The sequence below is a fragment of the Aquila chrysaetos genome, chromosome 7 (genome assembly GCF_900496995.4).
Source record: "Aquila chrysaetos chrysaetos chromosome 7, bAquChr1.4, whole genome shotgun sequence".
Taxonomy (NCBI): domain Eukaryota; kingdom Metazoa; phylum Chordata; class Aves; order Accipitriformes; family Accipitridae; genus Aquila; species Aquila chrysaetos.
In genome coordinates this window covers 33,682,312-33,703,174 of record NC_044010.1, presented here as the reverse complement: position 1 = coordinate 33,703,174, position 20,863 = coordinate 33,682,312, and the positions used below count along the sequence as shown (strand labels likewise).

General features: G+C 42.3%; 1 protein-coding gene across 1 annotated transcript; it reads right to left on the bottom strand.

Annotated features, from left to right (window-relative positions):
* Nucleotides 1-3,529: 3,529 nt before the first annotated feature.
* Nucleotides 3,530-19,044, bottom strand: ETS2 (ETS proto-oncogene 2, transcription factor). Its single transcript, XM_030020558.2, has 10 exons — nucleotides 18,732-19,044; nucleotides 15,213-15,284; nucleotides 12,049-12,169; nucleotides 10,042-10,161; nucleotides 9,415-9,615; nucleotides 8,502-8,585; nucleotides 7,460-7,702; nucleotides 7,039-7,302; nucleotides 6,205-6,323; nucleotides 3,530-5,246 (listed from the first exon to the last, which is right to left on the bottom strand). The coding sequence occupies exons 2-10, from the start codon at nucleotides 15,282-15,284 to the stop codon at nucleotides 5,031-5,033; spliced, it is 1,440 nt and encodes a 479-aa protein (XP_029876418.1). The 5' UTR covers nucleotides 18,732-19,044; the 3' UTR covers nucleotides 3,530-5,030.
* Between the last annotated feature and the right edge of the window lie 1,819 nt (nucleotides 19,045-20,863).

The window sequence follows — 20,863 nt, the reverse complement described above, 5'->3', positions numbered from 1 at the left end:
CAATACACAGCCGTGGTGGCCTGGGAGGGACTCACCACTCGGTGTGACGGCTCCCTCCATTTCCAAACCGTGAGCTTTCAGCTCAGCTTGCCCGCCTCCCTCTGGGTTCTGGATTTCACTCTGCAGCCCAAGCACTGAAGGTTAAGTAATGCATAGACAAATCTGTTTTCTTTTGTGGTTCTGCTCACAGTGAAAGAAAATAATGAACAAATAGTTTTTGTATATGCAGACTTCAGAGGAATTGTGCCAGGACTTTTGCATTTTGACCGTTTCGGGTCATGATGCAGAAAATCACGACAAACCTTTTATATGAAAGTTAGGGCCATTTTGCTAGCTATCTAGAGAGCATCTGGGAAAAATATCTTCCAAAGAATGTACCCTTTTGCATGTGCAGAGATTTCATTATACTTGTTATACTTGTTACTCATTATATTTTGTTAAGCTCATCATTTATGTCGTAAATGCCAAGAGAGGTAGAGGCAGAAGGAAGTAAAATGGCGGGATCCGATGCTTCTTCCCCAAACTACAGACTTGTCTTAAAACTCTTCTATTCATAAATGAAACTTATCACTTGAAAATCTCAATTTGCATAGAGCAAATTATGCTGTCGCTGGCCAACTTATTTTATTTATTTTTAATAACTTGCCATATTGTGTGGTTCCAGACTACACATCACATGGCACACATTGCAAATGAGATACTAAATATCTTTCTCAAAGATCGTGCACCCTGGGCTGAATTTTCTGTTCTTCTTGCTTATAGGGATGTCTTTTATTCCCTCTTTAGCATTTTGAGCATTCATGTGTCTAGCACATGAAGTACTGGTGCAGTCACATGGTTATGTGAACACACACAGTTCAACTAGTGCTCAGCTTCACACAGAGAAAAAGACATACATGAGACATAAGATAAACTGCGATGGCCGAGATCTGGCAATTCTTTACTCTGTCAGAATTTGGACCATCCTTGGAGAGGGCATCAAAAAGGCTTTCCACTAGTGCTGTGAACGTGTAAATTGCTTTTAAGTTCTTGCTTCCTTTTCAACTCCAGGAGGCTTTTTTAGCAAAAATACAAGAAGTTCCAGCGTCTGGTTGACATTTAAAGAGTACCATAGTTTCAGATCGCTTTACTGAACCCTCCTGAGGGCCAGGTGCTGTGTTTTCATATTGTACAAGCTGCTGCTGATCTTGTTCATTGCCAGATGTGGTCCTGCATCATAAGAGTGTTGGCCCACAACCAACAAGGGTCCAGTAGGTGGAGAGGGAAAGCCCAAAAAAGATTCGGCAGAACACCGCCTTGGTGCTGCTAGTCACACACACAAGGGTGAGTGAATGACTTTTATACTAGAATAGCAGCAGCCCTGTCAGAGAGGCTCAGTCTTGAAGTGTTTTACCTGGGGCCACCCAGAAACCTGTGGAAGAGCTGGGAACTGAAAACAGAAGGGCTGAATCCTGCAGCAGCCCTCTTGGTCCTTAGTGTAAGAACAGCCACCTTGGCTCTGACCAGGGCCAGAAATCCTGGGCTAACGAGCAACCAGTGAAACCTGCAGGTTTGCAGATGATACTAAAGTAGTTTGAGTAGTCAAACGCCACAGCGTTAGTGAGGAGCTCCAGGAGGACCTCACAACATGGTGTGAGTGGACAAAAAGGTGGCAGATGAACATCAGCGTAGATTAATGTAAGGTAATACACCCAAGGAAACCCAACCCAAACTGGGTGCATGTGATGCTAAACTCAGAAATGTTAGTTACCAAGAAATGGATCTCAGAGTCATCACTGACAGCTCTCAAATCATCAGCTCAATGTGCAGTGACTGCCAAAAAAGCCAAAAAAGCATAAGGTACCATGAGGAAGGTTACTGAGAGTAGAGCTTTGTTTTGCTGCTGAGCAAAACCTTGATGTACCCTTACCTCAGCCCCTGGGTGAGGTGCTGGTGTCCAATGCTTGAGGACAAGTCAGTAGAGAGTACCCAGGGGGGCTTCCTTACAGGTTGGGCAAGGCAAGAAGTCCTTAAGTCAGTAGTAAAAGAAATGGGCAGGGTATCCTCTCCAACAGGCTGAACTTTGTGGGGGGTACTGGGGAATCACGGTGGGAATGGACCAGCAGAGTGGCCAGGTTTACTTGATCCTCCTCCCATGAGTAGAGATGTAGTACTGGGATAAGTGATCCATCATCTGCCCCATCTCTCATGCTCCTACCCTCTACCTGATGGCAGCTGACAGCTGAGACCTAAAGCAAGTATAAGAATGGGGTGCAGTAGACAGATGTTTCCCAAAAGAGCCTCCTGGACATTGAGCGTTTGTGGCTTACAGATTTCCCAACCCAGAGGTGCAGTTTTACTTACGATGGGATTCTACCTTTTTTTTATTATTAAAAAAAAAAAAAAAAAAAAAAAAGAGCAAAGAAGGCTTTGAAGTTGAACTTTGTTATTAGAGGTGACATGCCAACCATGGGTAGGTGCCAACTGCAAGACTTTATTTTGATTGCTGTCTCACGAGGAAAGCTGGCAGCTGGGAGGCATATCCTAAAGAAGGTGAAGAATTCAGCCAGACTACTTTCAAATGCCTCTTTGACGCTGGGTGGCTGAGAAAACAGAGTGGTGTTTTCTGTGTGCACTGTGACAAACTATCCTTTAATAATTGTCTTCTGGGTCACATTGGGTTAGAGCTTGGACCGCTGTGTTGACCCAACCCAGTGCAGGACAGCAGGTGTTGCTTCTGGAAGACATACTCGCCTGCGTTGCATCTATCAGTATACTTTGTTGCTTCTGCTACCATGAAATTTCTTTTTCTGCTGAGGGAGGAAAATAAGCAACTTCCCTACAGTCTCCAGGCTGAAGCTAACACTGATCACGCACACAAGAGGCAACTAAGCTTTCAGTCTAAATGAAGAAACAGTTCTGTGTTCAGGGAAAATAAATTGAAAATAAAACTTGTACAGATCAACAGGATGATTAGGGCTCTGAAGCCACGGCATGAGAAGGACACCCAGGGGAAAAGAAAAACCAAAACCAACCAACCAACCACATTCGTTGCGACAGACCATAGCATTATTTCTTGCAAAATAAGGTATCATCTCCCCTCGGTAGGATCACAGCTCAAAGGCAGGTGATATGTAGCACTGTCTTTTTAAGGGTGTTAACCAAAGCCCAGGAAAGCTTGTTGGTTTGAGGGGTTGTTTTTTCCTCTTTGTGCCAAGTTCTGGCTTAGCTCGGGGGAGCGTAGCTCTCTACACCCTTACATCCTCTTTATCATTAGCGTGAGACCAGGCTGTGGGCCAGCACCTGCTGAGTTGCATCCAGGCCTGCAGCATACGTTTAGCTTGGTCTAAGACCATCAGCCTAGGCACTCTTGCAGAATTTTCTCCAACAAGCTCCCTACCCCTCTAAGACTGGCTGGTTTGTTGGGTTTTTTTATCCTGCAGAGGTTTCAGGGGGGTGGTGGTAGGAGGGACAAGAATTGAACCAACAAATAAACAAAAAAGGAGCCCCTCTGAAACTTCCCAAATTAAAAAGCACACACACTATTTTCTTGTTCAAGAGGTTTTAATAAACTCATATTTTTAAACCTCTCACACTGTACAACACATTTAAATGTACATCAAGCTCAGATAAAAAATAAAGCTTTCTTACAAAGTACATTTTTCCAGTGATTTTTTTCTTTTTTTTTTTTTTTTTTTTTTTTTTTTTGCAGTAAAAATAGCTGCTACATAAATCCCTCCTGATCTTTGAAAAGGAGTCACAGTTATTTCCAAAAATAGAATTCATATTTTAATCATACAGGATAAACTGCAGGAAGAAGACACAAGTCAACTGAAAAAATAAGGCTTGTATATAAATTTTTTTTGAAAGGACATGCATAAAAGTTGAAAAACATATGCCATTTATAAAGGAAAAAAAAGGTAGTTTTATCCATATTAATATTTTCATTTTCAGTTACAGAAGAAACCACAAACAGGCCTTTTATGTCCCAGAATATAACATTAGTATCTTGTAAAAATGCCAAAATGCACAAAAAAATTGCCAGCTTCAGTCTCGGCCAAATACTGAGCCAGCCTTCCCTCCCCCCGCCCCCCGCCCTTCATATCATAGGCATACCATATGCATGCATACTGAGCACTTATGTTGTCTCTCAGGCCAATTAAATATTTGCAGAAGGTTGTATATCCTAGACAAACATGAAAAAAAACATTTGATAAGTTTACATTCATCCTATTTCAAACACACACATACAATTAGTTTAATTTACACTATACAGTATCTGTTAAATAGCAACATTACAGAGTTTCAAAAAGAATCACAGAATATATACAAACTGAATATTGAAATGGTATGATTTTCCTTCCCTTCTTTAAAGGGTCTTTTATTTTTTGTTAACAGTTGCTACATCTGGTTTTGGACACAGAGTGTTTATGTACCTATGCAGCACATTTCTGGAGTAGTAATAATAATAATAATAAAACGTGCTTTAGAACAAAACTAATATCGATTCTCCTTACTGCTCATTTAAAATAAATTAGTTTGGGGTTGGGGTTTTTTTGGTTGTGGGGGTTTTTTGTTTGTTTTTGTGTTTTTTTTTTTTTTTTTTTTAAATAAATTGCATGATGTAAGATGTAAGCAAGGACGATGGTATTTTAAAATATCTGAGCAATAGTTCTGCTGCATCACTCGTTTCTCATCCAACCTTTGGTTTTAAAGCCAACCCATTATTAAATGGCAGTGTAAGTAGCCAAAACTCTTTACATGGCAGTACAGGTAGTCGAAATGCTTAACCTGAGAGCATTTCCATGTCTTCATGGCAGAGCTGGGGTCTGCTGACTTCCACGCTGCTCAAGTGCCTGACATGGCAACACCCGAAGCCACTGATGAAATAAGGCCACTTCCTTCCAGCTCTCCCTGGTTACAAAATCAGTTAAGGTCCTTATTTCCCAACAGTTGCACCCATCCAAACAGCCAGAAGAACTGACTGCAGATGGTTCCCAGACACAGTCCCAACACGTGATCTTCACCCCTGCAGCATCACGTCATCAGGCTCAGTCCTCCGTGTCAGGCTGCACCCCCAGCATCGCGTGCAGCTCCTCCGCCGTGTACCCCAGCAGGTTCTGCAGGTCGCACACGAAGCGATACACGTAGCGTTTCCCTGAAGTCTTGTGGATGATGTTCTTGTCATAATAGTAGCGTAGGCCTCGGCTGAGCTTCTCATAGTTCATTTTTGGCTTGTTTTTCCTCCTTCCCCACCTCCGTGCCACCTGTCAGTCCAAAAAGAAAGCAAAATGCAAAGTGTTTATTCAAGTCATGTTCTTCTACTCGATGGCTGATAAAATGCTCTGACTGAGAAAAGGTTTTATAATAACTGTGTTTATTTGCTCTGGATGTCCCAAACTCAGATAAGAGAGGAGTTGGTGACTGACCCCTCAGCTGAACATGCTCCGAGACAATTATTGGCAGCAGCTTCAGGAGAAAGGGATAGCAAGTATCAGTGAAAAGAATACCTATTTGTAATGGATGGGCCAAAGTGTGTTTAAGGAGATCAAGTTTATTTGAAATACAGTCTCCTCTCTCAAGAAAACACCATTTAAGCATTAATTTTCTACTGAGCAACATGGGACTGCTCTTTAATCGAAGTTGAATTATATGAAGTTCCTTGGAGTTAATGATTCCCCCCGTTTTTTTTAATAAAGGCTTCAGTGGACTTCCTATGACATCTCTTAATGCAATAATTTCCTACTGATAACAGTATCAGAAAATGAATGAAAATGCATTCTAGTTATTTTTTAATGACTAAAGCTGTAAGTTCCCAAAAGGTTTTAAAACCCAGCACTACCGTATTTGCTGTGTATCTAGAAAAATGGTGATATGCAGAGTGTATTTTCCCCATGCCTTCATGCAATCCCAGGCATTGTTGATTCAACTACATTCAGTAAGCTAATCTACAGTATTATACTGTCAAAAGAACTAACTCTGTATACTACCTTTAAAATTTCAAGCTATACAATGTGTTCCCCTAACTACAAGCAGATGCTGATATCCCTGGGTGGGAGGAAAGGGGGGAACATCCCACAGCAATCCTGACTATACAATAAAGAATTTGCAGATGAAGAGATTTCAGCAAGTGTCTGATCATGTAAATGCTTTATATTCAAGACTAGGCCCACAGATGGCAGATCAGACCCTGAATCTTTTTGATCATCACAATTAGCCACATACCTCATCTGGGTCAGCAAGTTTAAATTCCCATCCATCTCCTGTCCAACTAATGAATGACTGACAGGACTTGTCAGTCAGTAACTCCAGAAGGAATTGCCATAGCTGTATAGGTCCACTGCCTGTGGAGAGAGACAGGGCGGGGAGAAACCACAATTAGTACTTCTGCAAGCTCTTAGCACAACCAGTGTATGTGACCATACTCATATCACAGGATAGATCTTGCAATTACTCTGATTTACCTTTTTTTTTTTTTTTTTTAAATATCAAATAACCTAAGGTTTTTCTCTATAACACAAATAAGCTCCTGAACACATCAAAATTAAAACAAGTCAGCTTTTTCATGGAAACACAGGATTTGACAAAAGCTATGTCCTTCCCCTTTTGATATGGATCCCTTAGCCCTCACTCCCACCTCCCATCAGCTGCATTTCAAATTCCAGGGCTTGTCCTGCAGTCCTTGGCTTGGCCAATGCTCTAGAGGAAAAAACAATTTCAGCAAGGAATACAGGAACAAGGTCTTAACCGGCAAGCCAACACCAGCAGAAACTCCTGAGTGTGAGGGATTTTGTCCAAGTTGCCCTCTTTTTCAAACAGATCAAAAAGTGCACTTGATTTTTACGTGTTCTGACATATCTGCTGTTCTTGCTTTAGATGGACAATCCTATAAGGCTTTCTTTAGTAACATTTAAAACTGAAACTCTGCACAAGTAGTGGTCTCTGACTAACGTGTAAGGCATACTTTACAAGTATACAATTTTATCACCATCCTACATGTTTATAGAGAATATTGATGTTGCATAAGAAGAGGAGTGACCATTTTGCTTCACTACTTACCAGTAAAGCCAGCTAGAATTGCTGCTGGTATAACTGGTTTCCCTTGCTCTACAGGATCGCTTCGTTCTTGAATATAGTCTTTGAAAGACATTGTAGGTTTGCTCAGACACAAGGACTGGCTACAGTCATCTTCAAAACTCTCATAGGATGGCACACGCTGTAAATCCACTAATGATGACTGGCTGTTCCAGGATTGTAGCATCGAATCTGAGCTTTCGTAACTTTCTGCACCACTGTCACTAGATTCGTGTTCTCTAAGCTTACCTTTATAAAACAAACAAAAAAAAATAATAGAGAAAAGTGTTGTAGGGTTTATTTTCCTCCCCCTCAGTCTAGCTTGTATATATAAATTATGCAATGGAGGAAAAGACATACAAAATATGGCCTTGGACCCATGGTTATTATGCAGATGATGACTCACCAGAATTATCTATCAGCAAGTTCAGATTGCTTCTTGGGAAATCTTGATTTACTGCACAGTAGTTCACACCAACAGCATCTGCTTGGGTTTTAGGGAACAATGAAAACTCTGGTTCTGGATTGAGGAGGTTTGGTCCTGTGGAAGTCTGACAGATATCAGTCAGGAGACTGGGTTTGGGATAACTGAGGGCTTTAGGGTATCCAGGCATTTGCATACCATAGGAGTTCTGATCTACATTAACAGCTGAAGAAAGAAATAAAAGAATTAATTAGATTATTTTCCCTGCAGACCTTTAAACAGACTAACACACCTCCAGCACCTCACTACAGTTGTGCCACCAGGAAGTAATTTTCCCATGAAAATCCAGCTAAGGGTGATAGATGCTACAGACCTACTAGAAAGGCTACCGATATCAGTGAGAAGATCCCCATCTGATGGGCTTTAAATCAGATCCTGTAAATCTCCCTCTATAACATGCGGACCACAAATATGTCTATTGTTTGTTCTTCAAGGAAACTACAGGGCTACAGAAAAAGCTGAAGAAGCTTAAGTGGTTTTGAGTAAGGCCCTCATCATTAAGTGGTGTAATAAGGTTGAGCTGGAGATTGACTGTGGGAGAATGATTGACTGGTGTTGTATTTCAAACAGAGGGAGGTAGCACTGCATCCCACACACTTTCAAAAGCTCTATTACACTTCCACAGCCTTCAAAAAGGCCTAAACATAACTCTTGCTGCTCCCCAGTGATGCTAGTTTTTGACTCTCTTTGCTAGAGGTGGGATTGGTCATTCTGCTCCACAGATGTAGGCTTTGGCATACCAAGAGGAAATATGACTTTCTCAAAGCCTTTGCTCTTCAAAAGATTTCCAATATTAATTAGATGACAATTAAACAATACTTGGAAAGAAGACTGTAGCAATTGAAGTCAAGTGTTCTCCTCAAGCACAGTAATTATTCTGGTGGTTTTGTTTTTAAACTGGGATCTGTGACACACTTAGAATAAACTGAGAGATGTAAAATGTCAAGTTTCTTAAAATACTTACTTAAGGAATTATTATTGACCCAGTGAGGAACTGAGGTGAGATGAGAGTTCTCCACATATTGATCCTGCGTTTTCTCTTGGCTGTCTGGGGAAAGGAGGGGAAAAAAAAAAAAAAAAAAAAAAAAAAAAGGGAAAATTTGGTTTTATACTTTTAAAGATCTGACCTGTATGCCACGAAAAGCTTCTGACTCTCTTCAGTATTTTGGGGTCATCATTCACATAAATTTTACTAACACACTGCATTGCATTCTCTCTCTTGAAAAAACCCACACCAAAAAACCTAACCAACTTCCAATAGGCTTGAAAACCATCATACCAACTGAATTTTAACATAAAACGTAGAAACAACAATAATTGCAGTGTGTTTTAAGGTCCAAGTCCTTAATGTAATGTCTTTAGTGGATTTACTGAATGCTACATTCCAAACCCAATGGAACTCACAGGGCACTGCATGTCGGGTTTTAGCAATACCATCAGCACTCGTCTAAGACACCTCTAGGTGTCTTTGACTTCTTTACATTCATTCATTGAGTTACCTCAAAACACTACATTAAAGGAACAAAAACTTGTAATATTAAGTGAACAAATTTTATCCAACTCTTGGTTAATCTTTTTTTTTTTTTTTTAAATGGGGTATTACAGTAGCCTTATCCTAATCTCATTTATTTCAATGATTATTCCAAATAAAGCCTGACCGCAACAGATACTCGGTCTGAACATGGAATGATCTCTGCAGATATCTGCATCTGTGCTTTGCACACCAAGTATGTATTAATGGTTCTGATAATGCTTTTATTAACGAAGTTTTAAAGTTCATTTTGAGTTTTCATATGTAATAAAAGCCCTTCATAGTGAAACAAGGGTTGAAAGAGTCCCGTTTCTTGGGGGACAGCTCTTTCTGGCTTTGTAACTACCTTTTATCATCTGTTCCAGGTGTTCCCACAGAATATCACCCACATAGTCAGGTGCCAGTTCCAGGAAACGCTCTTTGCCCAGGTTGCACAAGTCTTGGCCACTCATAAGAAACTGATGGAAGTTCACATTTGCCAAGCTAAACTCATTAGTAGCCCATGAAAGCCACTGGCAAACTTGCTGTTCAGTCCACAGCCAGGGATCTGCAAGACAGAAAGTATCCAGCATTTAAAGATAACTCCTGACCTTTGTCAAATAATCTTCATTAGAAGGCAGCGAATGAAAAAATTTGTTTACCCAAGTTACTTTGTTCTGAATGAATTCAGAATGAATGTATTCTTGAATTTAAAAAAAACAGTCCTCTATTTTCCTTCTGCATTCACTTGTAATCAGAGATGTCCTCAGCTTACTTGATTCTCTCTTATGCTGCCAAAGCACGAGCTCTCCATGCACCCATTTTTAATACCAGCAAGTCTGGTCTTTCCAAGTCAAGCTGTGCCAGATTCACATAGGATCCATTCTTGTATTTCCTACTGACATCATTCTTTCTCTTTTGTAAGAGCCGCTATTCAGCCTCCTCCTTAGCATTAAAAAAAAAAAAAAAAAGCTTATAAATAGAAAACACTTACTATTTGGGATACCCAGCCGACACTGTTCCTTTGTGAAACCACTGAAAGTATCTTTCAAGGCCTGACTCATCACAGCCTTACTGCACGGGGTTAACAGAGGCAATTCACAGTTGTTCGACTCTACAAGAAAGAAAAGGGGTGGAGGGGAAAGAGAAGATACATTAACTTTTAGGCCAGTGAAAGGAGTGACAGGTTTTTGCTGCTCTATTTGAAGAATAAGAAAAGGATGCTACAAACTAGGTATTTTAAAACCAGAAACAAACACTGTAGATCCATTTTTTGATATATTAAGTCTTTGACTTAATATATCAACACTAAAATCTCTATGCTACTGGTTTGATAAAATTGCATCACAGTAAGTTAAAGCTTTGCAGCTTTCCATGATATAGATCCTCATTTACTCTTAGTAGTTACATAAAGTGCCTTTGCTGTGGGGAAACTTAAAAAAAAAAGTAATAGTAAGGAATAAGCAGTCTCATATTTCCTTATTTAGTCACCTATAGCTTGACCACAAACTTCCTTATAACTCCAGACAGTCTTCATTTAGTTTGAGACCTAAAGTAACTGATAGTAGGGTTGTGAAGAACTAACTCGCGCTGTTTAACACTGCTTTCCAATGGACTGTATTTCAGACCTTTCCATGCATCTCAATCACCCAAGTACATGGTGCAATAGATTATACTACCATCAGAACAAAAAAATGGTGCCTGGTAAGCTGGTACCCAGTGCCTAAATAATGCAACAAAATCCAAAGTCATCACCATCCTATGCCAGTATAAATTACTAATCTGCTTAACCGATTTTTAAATTTGCAAAAAGATTCCATTTTAAGGACAAATTTGGCTTCCACTCAGCCCTTCTTATTGGACAATTTTCACCAGAAGATGCCTTATTTTACTCTGAAAGAACTTCTAAGTTGAAGAAAGCCAACCACAATTCCTAGATGTTTCAAATTAGGAAACCTTTTACTGATATTTTTTTTGTGATTGGTGTCATTAAGCTAGAGGTAATTTGAAGACAACTTAACCAGCTTGCTATGCATCCCTGAACATTTGAGAGCTTCTGAGAACTCACACGAAGGTCACATTTGAAAAGAGGCATATAACGGTGCCAGGGTATATAAAAGTGATGAACTTGGCAGTTCATGAAGCTGTGTGGCTCTTCTCGTTCTCCTAGACTATCTACAGGCTCCACTTGACCCAGCAAGTGGAGCTCATTACCAACCCGTGCTTAACTTCTGTTTTTACCACACCCATCCTCAGTATCTGCTAGGACTTGCTTTGCTGACCAGAGAGGGTGACTGATTAGAATCACATCAGAACAAAGGACTGGTGGTTTTCAGAGGTTTGAGGTTTTGTTGTTTTTTTTTCCCCCCCCTAAGGGGAGATAAAGGCAGCATCTGGTAAAATATCTATATTTTGGACAAAACTCCCTGTTTTGTCAGGGATCTTAGGCAAGGGTTTGTAGAGAACTCTTGGTAGGTACTGTCCTACATATAAAAAAGAAAAAAAAGAAAGAAGAAAAGAGGAAAAAAAAAAACCAACCCCAAACTGTAAACATCCCCAACCCTGTTTTTTAAGGTATGGAGTAAACGTACTGGGATTTAACACCAGAGGGTCAAGAAAGGAGCTTGCAGAATATTTGCATTTTAATTATGGTTGAGATGTTGCAAGTTTAAATACACATAAAACTTTTTTTTTTTTTTTTTTTTAATTTTTAAACTCTCTTAGCTCTGCTTTAATACCTATTAAGGCTTCTTCCATGGACAGTCAGTCTATTAGGCTACTGAATCCCAGTTCCCATTCCTTTTCAGTACAGAGAACAGCAACTATCCACAAAGCAACTCACATGGACAAAATCAAGCATGTACACAGAAGTCTGTCTACTAAAACACTTCTTTTTAGGGAAACCCATGTTCCACTTCTAAGAGTAAAACCATGAAATGTTAGACAGACCCCACAAACTTCTGATCTGCTGACTGGACCAAGGAACAAAGTGAAGAGTTACCATAAGAAGTAGAATCAAATCCCGTTGGCACTTCTTGAAGCGTTTGATCTTCATTTAGTGACAAAAAATATCCAGCAAAGAGAGAGTTCGAGCTATCAAAGGTATCAAATGCTGGTTGACGCTGCAAAGCAACAGAATAAATAAAAACCAATGTGAGCATTTTGCTAGAGCACTGTCAACTTCATTGCTAGGAAGTGGCTGGGTTAGATTTCCTAGATTTGGAGATCATGCACAACCGCTGCCTTGAATCAGCTAACTTGTGCCTTTGAAATATAAACACAATGATAGCATAGCTTCTTGTACATGAATACGAAACAGCTAACATTCAGACCACAGTGCTAGGTGGGTGGCATGTTCTGCAGGTTACAGTAAAGCCAAGTAAGGATATTCTTAGTTTTCCTGTAATTGAGTCTCTTAACAATAGAGAATGCACGTGTGTGTGTGTATAGATATACATATATTTATTTCCAGGTATATTTTAAAGAATTCCTCATTTCCTTAACCCTTTAAATCAACTATCCACTTGAGTACTTGATGGCAGAGGAAGGATCAGTAAATTATGGAAAAGCACCTGCCAGTGCAAGACCTACAGTCAATTTATGCAGCCTTTTATTTTTTTTTTGAAAAAGAAAAATTTAATCTGAACCACATAACTTGAAGCTATACAGCCAGCTTTAGAGGACTCGAGGAAAGATGTTACTCCTTTGCTGTGACTTTTACACTTCTGAGTTACTGGATTTGCCAGCTACCACATTTTGCAGTCTTTCAAGTGCTCAGATGCTCACTGAAACACTGCCAGTTTCATTATACAGCAAGGGATAAACAGGAATGATAAAAATATTCCAGATAAAGGTGGATTCTACTGATATATTGTCAACATTCAATTAATATTGTTTTATTTTGAAAACCTAACTTCTTTCAAACTTAACTTGTGTCAGTTGTGTATGCTAGAAATACTAGTACTTTTACTAGATTCCCCCAGCCACATTAGTCTTGGGGGGGCTAACAGAGGAAGAAATAACTTTAAAAACAAGTTATGCAGCGTGCCCGTTAGTCACAAGGAAATCGTATCTGTAATATCTAGAGGCATGGATGGATAAAAGTTGCCACTGAGATTTTTAAAAGCACCTGAGGATAGAACATTGTTCTGGAAAGCTACAGCTTGCTCATGGCAGCTACTGCAGTTCAGGGAGCTGGAGACAAAGGCAACTTGCAAGTGCTTATTTGTTTTAAGCATTCACTGGTCTGCCAGCTTATGCCAAGGTAGAGGATTTAGCTGAGGACAAGGCAAAGATTTTTCAGGGCAGTAGTCATGTGTGATGCAAAAGCAACCTGAACTATGTTTCTGGAATAGCAAATGAGTATTAATATTTCCTCACATTCCCTAACTTTCCTTTTTATGTCACCACAAAGTTTCAAGTGGCTTAGAGTCTTTTTGCACCAGGTGCCTTGTGTGTCATCCCCTTCCCCAATCTCCCCAAATTACATTAACCCTAGTAGAAACAAGGAACCATAATTTTTTAGTTGTCTTTTTATAACAAGCTGCAATGCATCCTAGTACATACAATATGAAAGCATATACCCCACACAAGAAAAAGCTGGTAAAGTAAACAATATCATGCCTCGGTTAACTGGATTCAGAAATCTCCGCTGAGCACTGGCCAGCAGAGACAAACTGTGTATGGTTGGTTCAGGTACCCCCCCACAACTAGAGTCAAAGCCAACCCATGAAAAGGCTTACATCTGAATGAAACAAGTTAATAACAATTGCCAAATCTGCTAGTAAAAGATTCTTTATACATTACTAGATAAAAGCACTGACTCATCGCTAGTACCTAAAAGAAAGGGCAAGTTCTTTCAACACAATCTGGAAACTCCTGTGTTTTGTGTAAATAGCTGACCCCTATCCTGAGTCACTGGAAAAAATGCTGTGGCATGTGAACGAGTAAAATCCATACTGTGCTAGTTTCATATTTCAAAAAGCAGAAAATTAATGTTTAAGCAGGTTCTTGATTTAATAGTAGTAAAATGGGAAAAACCCAATGTAGCATAAATTCTGCTTGCCCTATCAGTTATGCAACCATTTTATTTGGCTTTTCAACATATGCAAGAGTAATTATTAAAAAACAAAATTTTTTAAAAAAATGTGAACAGCTACAAAATAGTAGAATACAGGTCTCTATTTTGACTTAATTATATGACAACTGAATACTGAATAACTGGTTAGAACAACCACTGTGTTACAGAGCACACAGCTGTTAAGTTGGGGGATCTCTTGTGGATTTTGTTGTTGTTGTAGGCAGGAGAGAAAGCTAAGAGGGGACATAAAACATCAGAGAAGTTAGCATACCAGAGTCTCACTAACTGATTCTTCAAAACATGGACATTCCTCAAAGTTAGTGAGAGCAGAAAGCGTCTTCCTAACCTTTATTTGGTTTACATTAATCAGTGCTGTGTAAAAAATTGATACTGGGATTAAAGAGCAATTTGCACAAATGGGGAAGCGGGAAGCCCTTAAAGACTGAAGTCTGCTTCTCATTTGTCGTCAGTTTTAAGTTCCTTTCAAAACAAGGTAACAGACACAGTCTATCTAAAGATAAATGTATTTAATAACTACATTTGGTTTCTTACAATGTATTGGACCTCCATGTCACATAGTTGCATGTAGTAAGTGAATAACCTACTTTTTTTTCATACAATGCTCTTGAATTAATCAGACCTAACCAGTCATATCAGAACAGCCCTCTGCCAGTCTCATCAAGTTAAAGATATAAAGACCAGCCCTACTGTCAATCCTGTAACCTTTATTTAGGCAAAAGTTCCACCAACTCCAACGAATTTGAGCTCAGTTTTTATCTACCTTCTATTTTCAAATTCTTAGGATTTGGGGGATGGAGGGAGGGAGCCTCCTTGGGGGAGAGAGTTGGGGGTGCAAGAGTTACATCTTCCTATTTCAGTTCTGCTTTTCACACCTCTACTGAACTTAGTGGGAATACTCTAGAAGAAAATTAGAGGTTACAAGCAAGCAATTAAAACCTGAATATCTGTGTTCACCTTGGCACGGTTATACAATTCCTGCGCTAGCATTAATAAGAACACAATAAATGCATTAGCTGGGAGATGCCCCAGTTGGGTTTAGAAGGTGACAGCTCAAGAGTACTCACCTTGAGCATTCCTCTGTACATGTTAGACACAGGAGCTACTTGATCCATGTTCCTGATCCCAAAATCACTCATCTGAAAAACGAGAGGGGTCACATGAAAAATGTTGCTACAGAGGAAGCAAGCATGTTAACAGACGTATCTCACTGCTTCAGCACAGACTACAGAACAGCTCTCGGAATGAGATACAGGGAAAGCTTTCCTTCTCATTGCTTACATCCCAACCACACAGAGCACATTTCCCGTCTTGCTTAAGCAGCTTTTTAAGTGGAAGACCTTTCACAGGCATCACTGCTGTTAAAGTCTTATGAAATGAGCAAACAAGAGGATGGCTAGCTTCTGATACCCGATGAGAAGGCTTTTAGTACCTCACTCTGCTAGTCTGAAAAACCTGCAGAAGTCCTTTGTCCACTAAGTACCTATCCCTTTGGGATATTTTCCAACTTTCACCCATTATCTTAAACATTCATTTTTGTGTTATTTTTGCTTATTACATTCCTGCTCACATGCCATGATTCACTTTGAACTTTGGCTTTCAAAAGAAGAAAGAGAAGTGACAGAGCGCTCACCGTGATATACCTTCATGTACTAACATTCACCCCTTTCACCCTTTTATGAATAATCCTTGAAGCCAATACTCAGTATTAGCAATCTGCATCCTTTACTAGGCAAAGCATTTCCAAAGCATGTTATCTTGCACATTTTGTACACAGGATTAGCATATCTAAAAAAGCTCTAGAGGGCCTAAGTTTTAATTGAAAAGGGTTTATGCAGCATAATACCCTTTTTAAAGAGTTGATAATGGGACCACCATCAATGTGTTTGTGCTGTTGAAGGCAAAGCTATATCATATTGCCTGTATTACCAGGAACAGGGTTGTGTGAGGCCTGTATAACTTGTTCTCCTATATATCACTTAAGAAAAAGAGTGATAAGATTCATATCCTTTTACTGACCTATGGGAGAGATCAAACATAAGTAATAACGCCAGTTTTATGGCCATTGTTCAGGTTTATTGTGATGCTGTAATTCAGGTGTTGGTGAACGATACCCTACCAGACTACACTGCGGCAAGCTGTCTCTCAACAATTTTCCTTCTCCTTTTTCAGAGTGTTGGCTAAACTATCTTGCTCTATAGAAACTGTCTGAAAATGGGCATTTGTATTTAAATAGTCACATAGGACATTATCAATATTTCCACAAAACTGTGGTCACTTATTACAAGCAAGTTCTCTTTTTAGGCGTTAACACGAAGAGAAATCAAACTACGATCTTAAACTCAGAAAAAGATGGCAAATTAGGAATTTCACAAAATAAGCCCAGCCTGTTAAACCGACAACACATTCAAAAGCCGTCCATATAAGCAAACAGGAAAATAAAAACATCCAACAGCCAAAAACAAGTAACGTTTTCATCCTCTTATATAGTGGGTCACTTAAAAATCCAGAGTCCTTAACCTGAAAGGCCCATTTTGACTTCACTCTTATCAGATGTATGGGGCTTATCACTGAAATGAAATAAATCAACTGACTACAAAAGGAATATTCGACTTACACTTCATTAATGTTACCCAAAAGTGCAATCTACTGAATGATGGTTTTTACCTCAAATAGCATGTACAAATATTTGATCTAAATTACACATCTCGTTGAGCAGCAAAGAATTTTACACAGCATGAGTCTCACTCAACAAGCATCCTAATCTTTTTGTTAAATTTGCCACAGTTTAAACAACTGTTTATCCTTGCATTCGGCTGGGCTTTTAAAAAAGTAAATGGCAATTTCTAACACCCTGTTTTGCCTTTGAAATCTGCTCTGGTGTCTAGGGATAACCAGTTGTAAGCCTTACCAATGGGAAAGTATTTGTGAAAACATTATACATAGCTTCAGTAAGTTTAGATCTGATCCCCAGTTAGGGCTACAAATAAGATTTCTGACACTTTCAGGTACAATCCTGGCCTCTACACGAATCCTGTTAGGAACTTCCCCATTGACTAAAAGGAGTGGGATTCCCTCCTTCCTGGGATTTTTTGTTCCTTTAGAAATGTTTAGGGTCCTAAAACAAAAGGTTTATATGAAGTCTTCGTTACATGGCATTGCTCATCAACCCAAGTCACTGTTTCTCCATGCTAGTCTGCTCGTTTTTTCTGTGGCCCTGCCTGCGCGCTACACAGCTTATGAAAAACTAGACATCGAGCTCCGGTCTAATAACGCATGAAGATCTTTAGCATGTTTTGTAACACTCCAGTTTTCTTCCTCCAACCAAATCTCTCATCTTGTTTGGAATTTCTATAGCCTTTGCTCATTGTACGTCAGCTTTCTCCCCATCTGCAGTACAAGTTTCCAGCCTGAGATCCAAAACCCTTACAGAGGTATCGCAAGACAAGCGGAGCCGAAAAGGCAATACGGCTTTTCACGACACAAAGGGTTAAAGCTGGCTTGCTGCTGGACTTGGAAAGCTGCTGTTTAAGTTCAGAAGAGACACTACGGCAGGCACACGGTGTGACTGGGCCTCACTTCCAACTCCTCCACTAATGCTGATGACTGCTACTTGCCAGCTATAATTGGTTTAACTGGCAGGACACCTTCTTCAACACCCCCGCATAGCTGAGTGGGTGAACCAGAACAGGGTCAACAGGATCAGGCACTTATTAACTAATACTCCTGAATTCTGATCAGCTTCTTTTCAGCAATAGCCAGGTGCTTGCCCACAGCTGCATTCAGCTGGGAATCACCCACAAGGAGATCTAAACCATCCTAGCATGCACAACATATCTCCACCAGCTTTTCGCTGGGGTTTTGTGTTTGGTTTTTTTTGGTTTGGGGTTTGTTTGGGTTTTTTTTTTTGGGGGGGGGGGGGGGGGGGGGGAATGTCTGGTTGTTGTTTTGCTTTTAAATGGCAAATTTTTCAGGCAAAAAAAATCCGTACCACTAGGTTATGAGACAACCGCCTGCCTTCGGAGCGCTGATCCCCCGCGCAGCTATCGGGCTCCCCAAGCACCGATGAGAGAGATAGCCGAGAGCTGCTATGACTTTTCACACATATGACACACTCGCCCACATAAAAGTTAGATGAGGAGATCATACAGCCCAACATTTTTTAAGTCCCTTTAAAGTACTAACGAAATCCAGAGTGCGCGCTGCCCATTAACCCCTTCCCGCCGGGCGCGCAGCCGCCTCGCCGAGGCGGCCCCGTCCACCGCCGCCGGGAACGCGTCCCTCCCGCCCCCGGGCTTCGCCCCGCGCGGTCCCCTCCGCCGCCCCGGCGGCCACCGCCGCCCCCTTCGCCCGCCGGGTCTGCCCGCTCCCCGGCCGCCGGCAGCGGCTCCCGCCGTCGCCCCCCGGGGGAGGTCGCTCACGGGGCCCGGCCGCTCCTCCGCCCGCGGAGCGGGAGCGGGGGGGCCATGCCCGGCTTCTCCGGGCGGCCGCTGAGACCCCCCCCACCCCCTGCCCGCCGGCGGCGCGGAGCGGGCGGGTGCGTACCGGCGAGCCGCCCCCCCTCCCCGCGGCCGCCCCCGCCTCACCTGGCCCCCGAGGCCGGCGCTCGCCCGCTCCTCTGCGTCCCTCCCCGGCGGCGGCGGCGGCACCGGCACCGCGCACGCAGAGTCCAAAGGAAAAAGGCGCCGCTGCCTCTCCGGGAGCCAAAATATCCTCGATGTGGCAGAGCCGGCCAACAACAACAGCGGCGGCGGGCTGATCCCAGCGGAGAGTCCCGGAGGAGGAGGAAGGGGGGCGGGAGGAGGGAGGGAAGGCGGGTGCCTGGCGGCGGGTGCGTGGGCGCTGCCGGCCGAGCCGAGCCGAGCTGAGCCGTGCCGAGCCGAGCCGTGCCGTGCTGTGCCGCACCGCCCGCCCTCGCAGGCGCTCTTCAGCGGGCGGGGGGAGGTGGCGGCGGCGGCGGGACCCGCCTCCCCGCAGGCCCGGCCCCTCTCGCCGCCGCGGACCCGGTTGTTGCAGTCGTCGCCGTGGCTGGGGCGGCGGGGGCCGCGCCGCTGCCTGCGCCGGTACCGGCCGAGTCGCTCTCGGCCCGCCGGGGGCTGCCCCACGGCCGGGCCGTTCCCCCGGCCCAGACGCCTCCTCCTCCTCCTCCTCCTCCCCGCCTGGTGCTGCTGGGCAGGGGGAGAGGAAAAGACAGGTTCAGCTCGTTCAGAGACAGATTTTTTATATCCCCCCCCCCCCCCCCCGGCTATACAGGAGATAATTCATGCTGGACGTTTTCCATGCTTATTTTTAATTAATACCTGTCCTCGAGATAGATAAGATTAGGAGAATTAACCCATAAAACCCAAGCATCTGTATAAATAGTCTCTTTTCATAAGTAAACTATGACACTTGCTACTGTGGAAATTCCGCAGTTATGTCATGTTGCATCTTCTACAATTATTTTGGGGAGTTCTTAATATAACCTAGATGTGATGTGAAAGCTGTACTGACAGTTTCATCTTGCGAATTGCAGATCCAAGCGCCACAGTCAATAAAACAGAGCTGGCAGACCTTGAAAAAATTTGGTAGCCCTGGGAAAGTTGCAAGGAGCTCTACGCCACCAAAACACAAAGTAACTTTCTGTTATTTTGTCAAAGCCAGTTCCTCCCAAGACGTTGGAGAGACTGGGTGGACAGGCAGACAGGAGGTGTGGGTTGCTTTACTTTGCTCCACACTCGTTGGAGCCACCTAAATTTCCTCTCTTGCCACATTACCGAAGACTGACTTCTTTTATGTGGTGTTAAAAACTTTGGGTGCACCCGGCTGGGGGGATCCGCGCGTGATCCCCAGCTCCCGGCCTGGCTGCCCGCTGGAGCTGTGTCCTGACGGTGTGTTGGTGTGAGACCTCTCTGTGTGCCGGCCATCACGCTCCGCGCCCCGGTTGGGAAGAAGCCCTGGTGTGTCTGTCCGGCAGCTGTCCTGCTGTGGGTGCCCAGGGGACCTGCACGGCAGCCTGCGTCCCACAGCACCCACCTCGCAGGTTACAGATGCCGGCCTCGGGAGCGGTAAATCACCGGGCTGTGAGGAGAAAACAAGCTGGAGCTACAGTTTCTTGTTGCTTCCACCCTCGGCTTCTCTAGATTTTCAGTGAACACCAGGGACCTAAACTGCACTTAAAAAGCTGTTCTTTAAGCTTGCTATTACACCTTGCTTTATTTAAACTAACTCCCATTTCAAATTAACACTTGTGTCATATGGTTGTAACTTTTCTTGTAATAGGAGCCCAATAACTGCTACTTCTCACCAGATTTCAACTTACCCTTTACCAAGTGTCTAAGCTGTGATTATTTTTTGCCATTAAAAAGCCATAGTTTCTTTGGCTGATGGCAGTGCAGTTGTCAGGGCTCCCTCCTCCTATATTTTACAGCTATTCCTGGCCGCAGCAAAAGCTGGACCATACAGCTTGTTACCCCAGAGTACGATTCTCTAGTATTTCTTTCAAACTCGTCAGAAAACTTTCTCCTTAGAAAAGTGGGATATATTTCATTCCTTGGGGTCAAATGTCACCAGGCAAATTGTGACAGTCTACTTTGAGAGACTGCAAGAAGTGTCTTCATTATGCCAATGACATTTCTTACTTCAGGAGAGTCCTGTTCTAATAAGGCAACATCTGTTATAATCCTAAGGGAAACCATTAAAAACTGTATGTCAGCTGCATAGCAATTTTAATTATAAC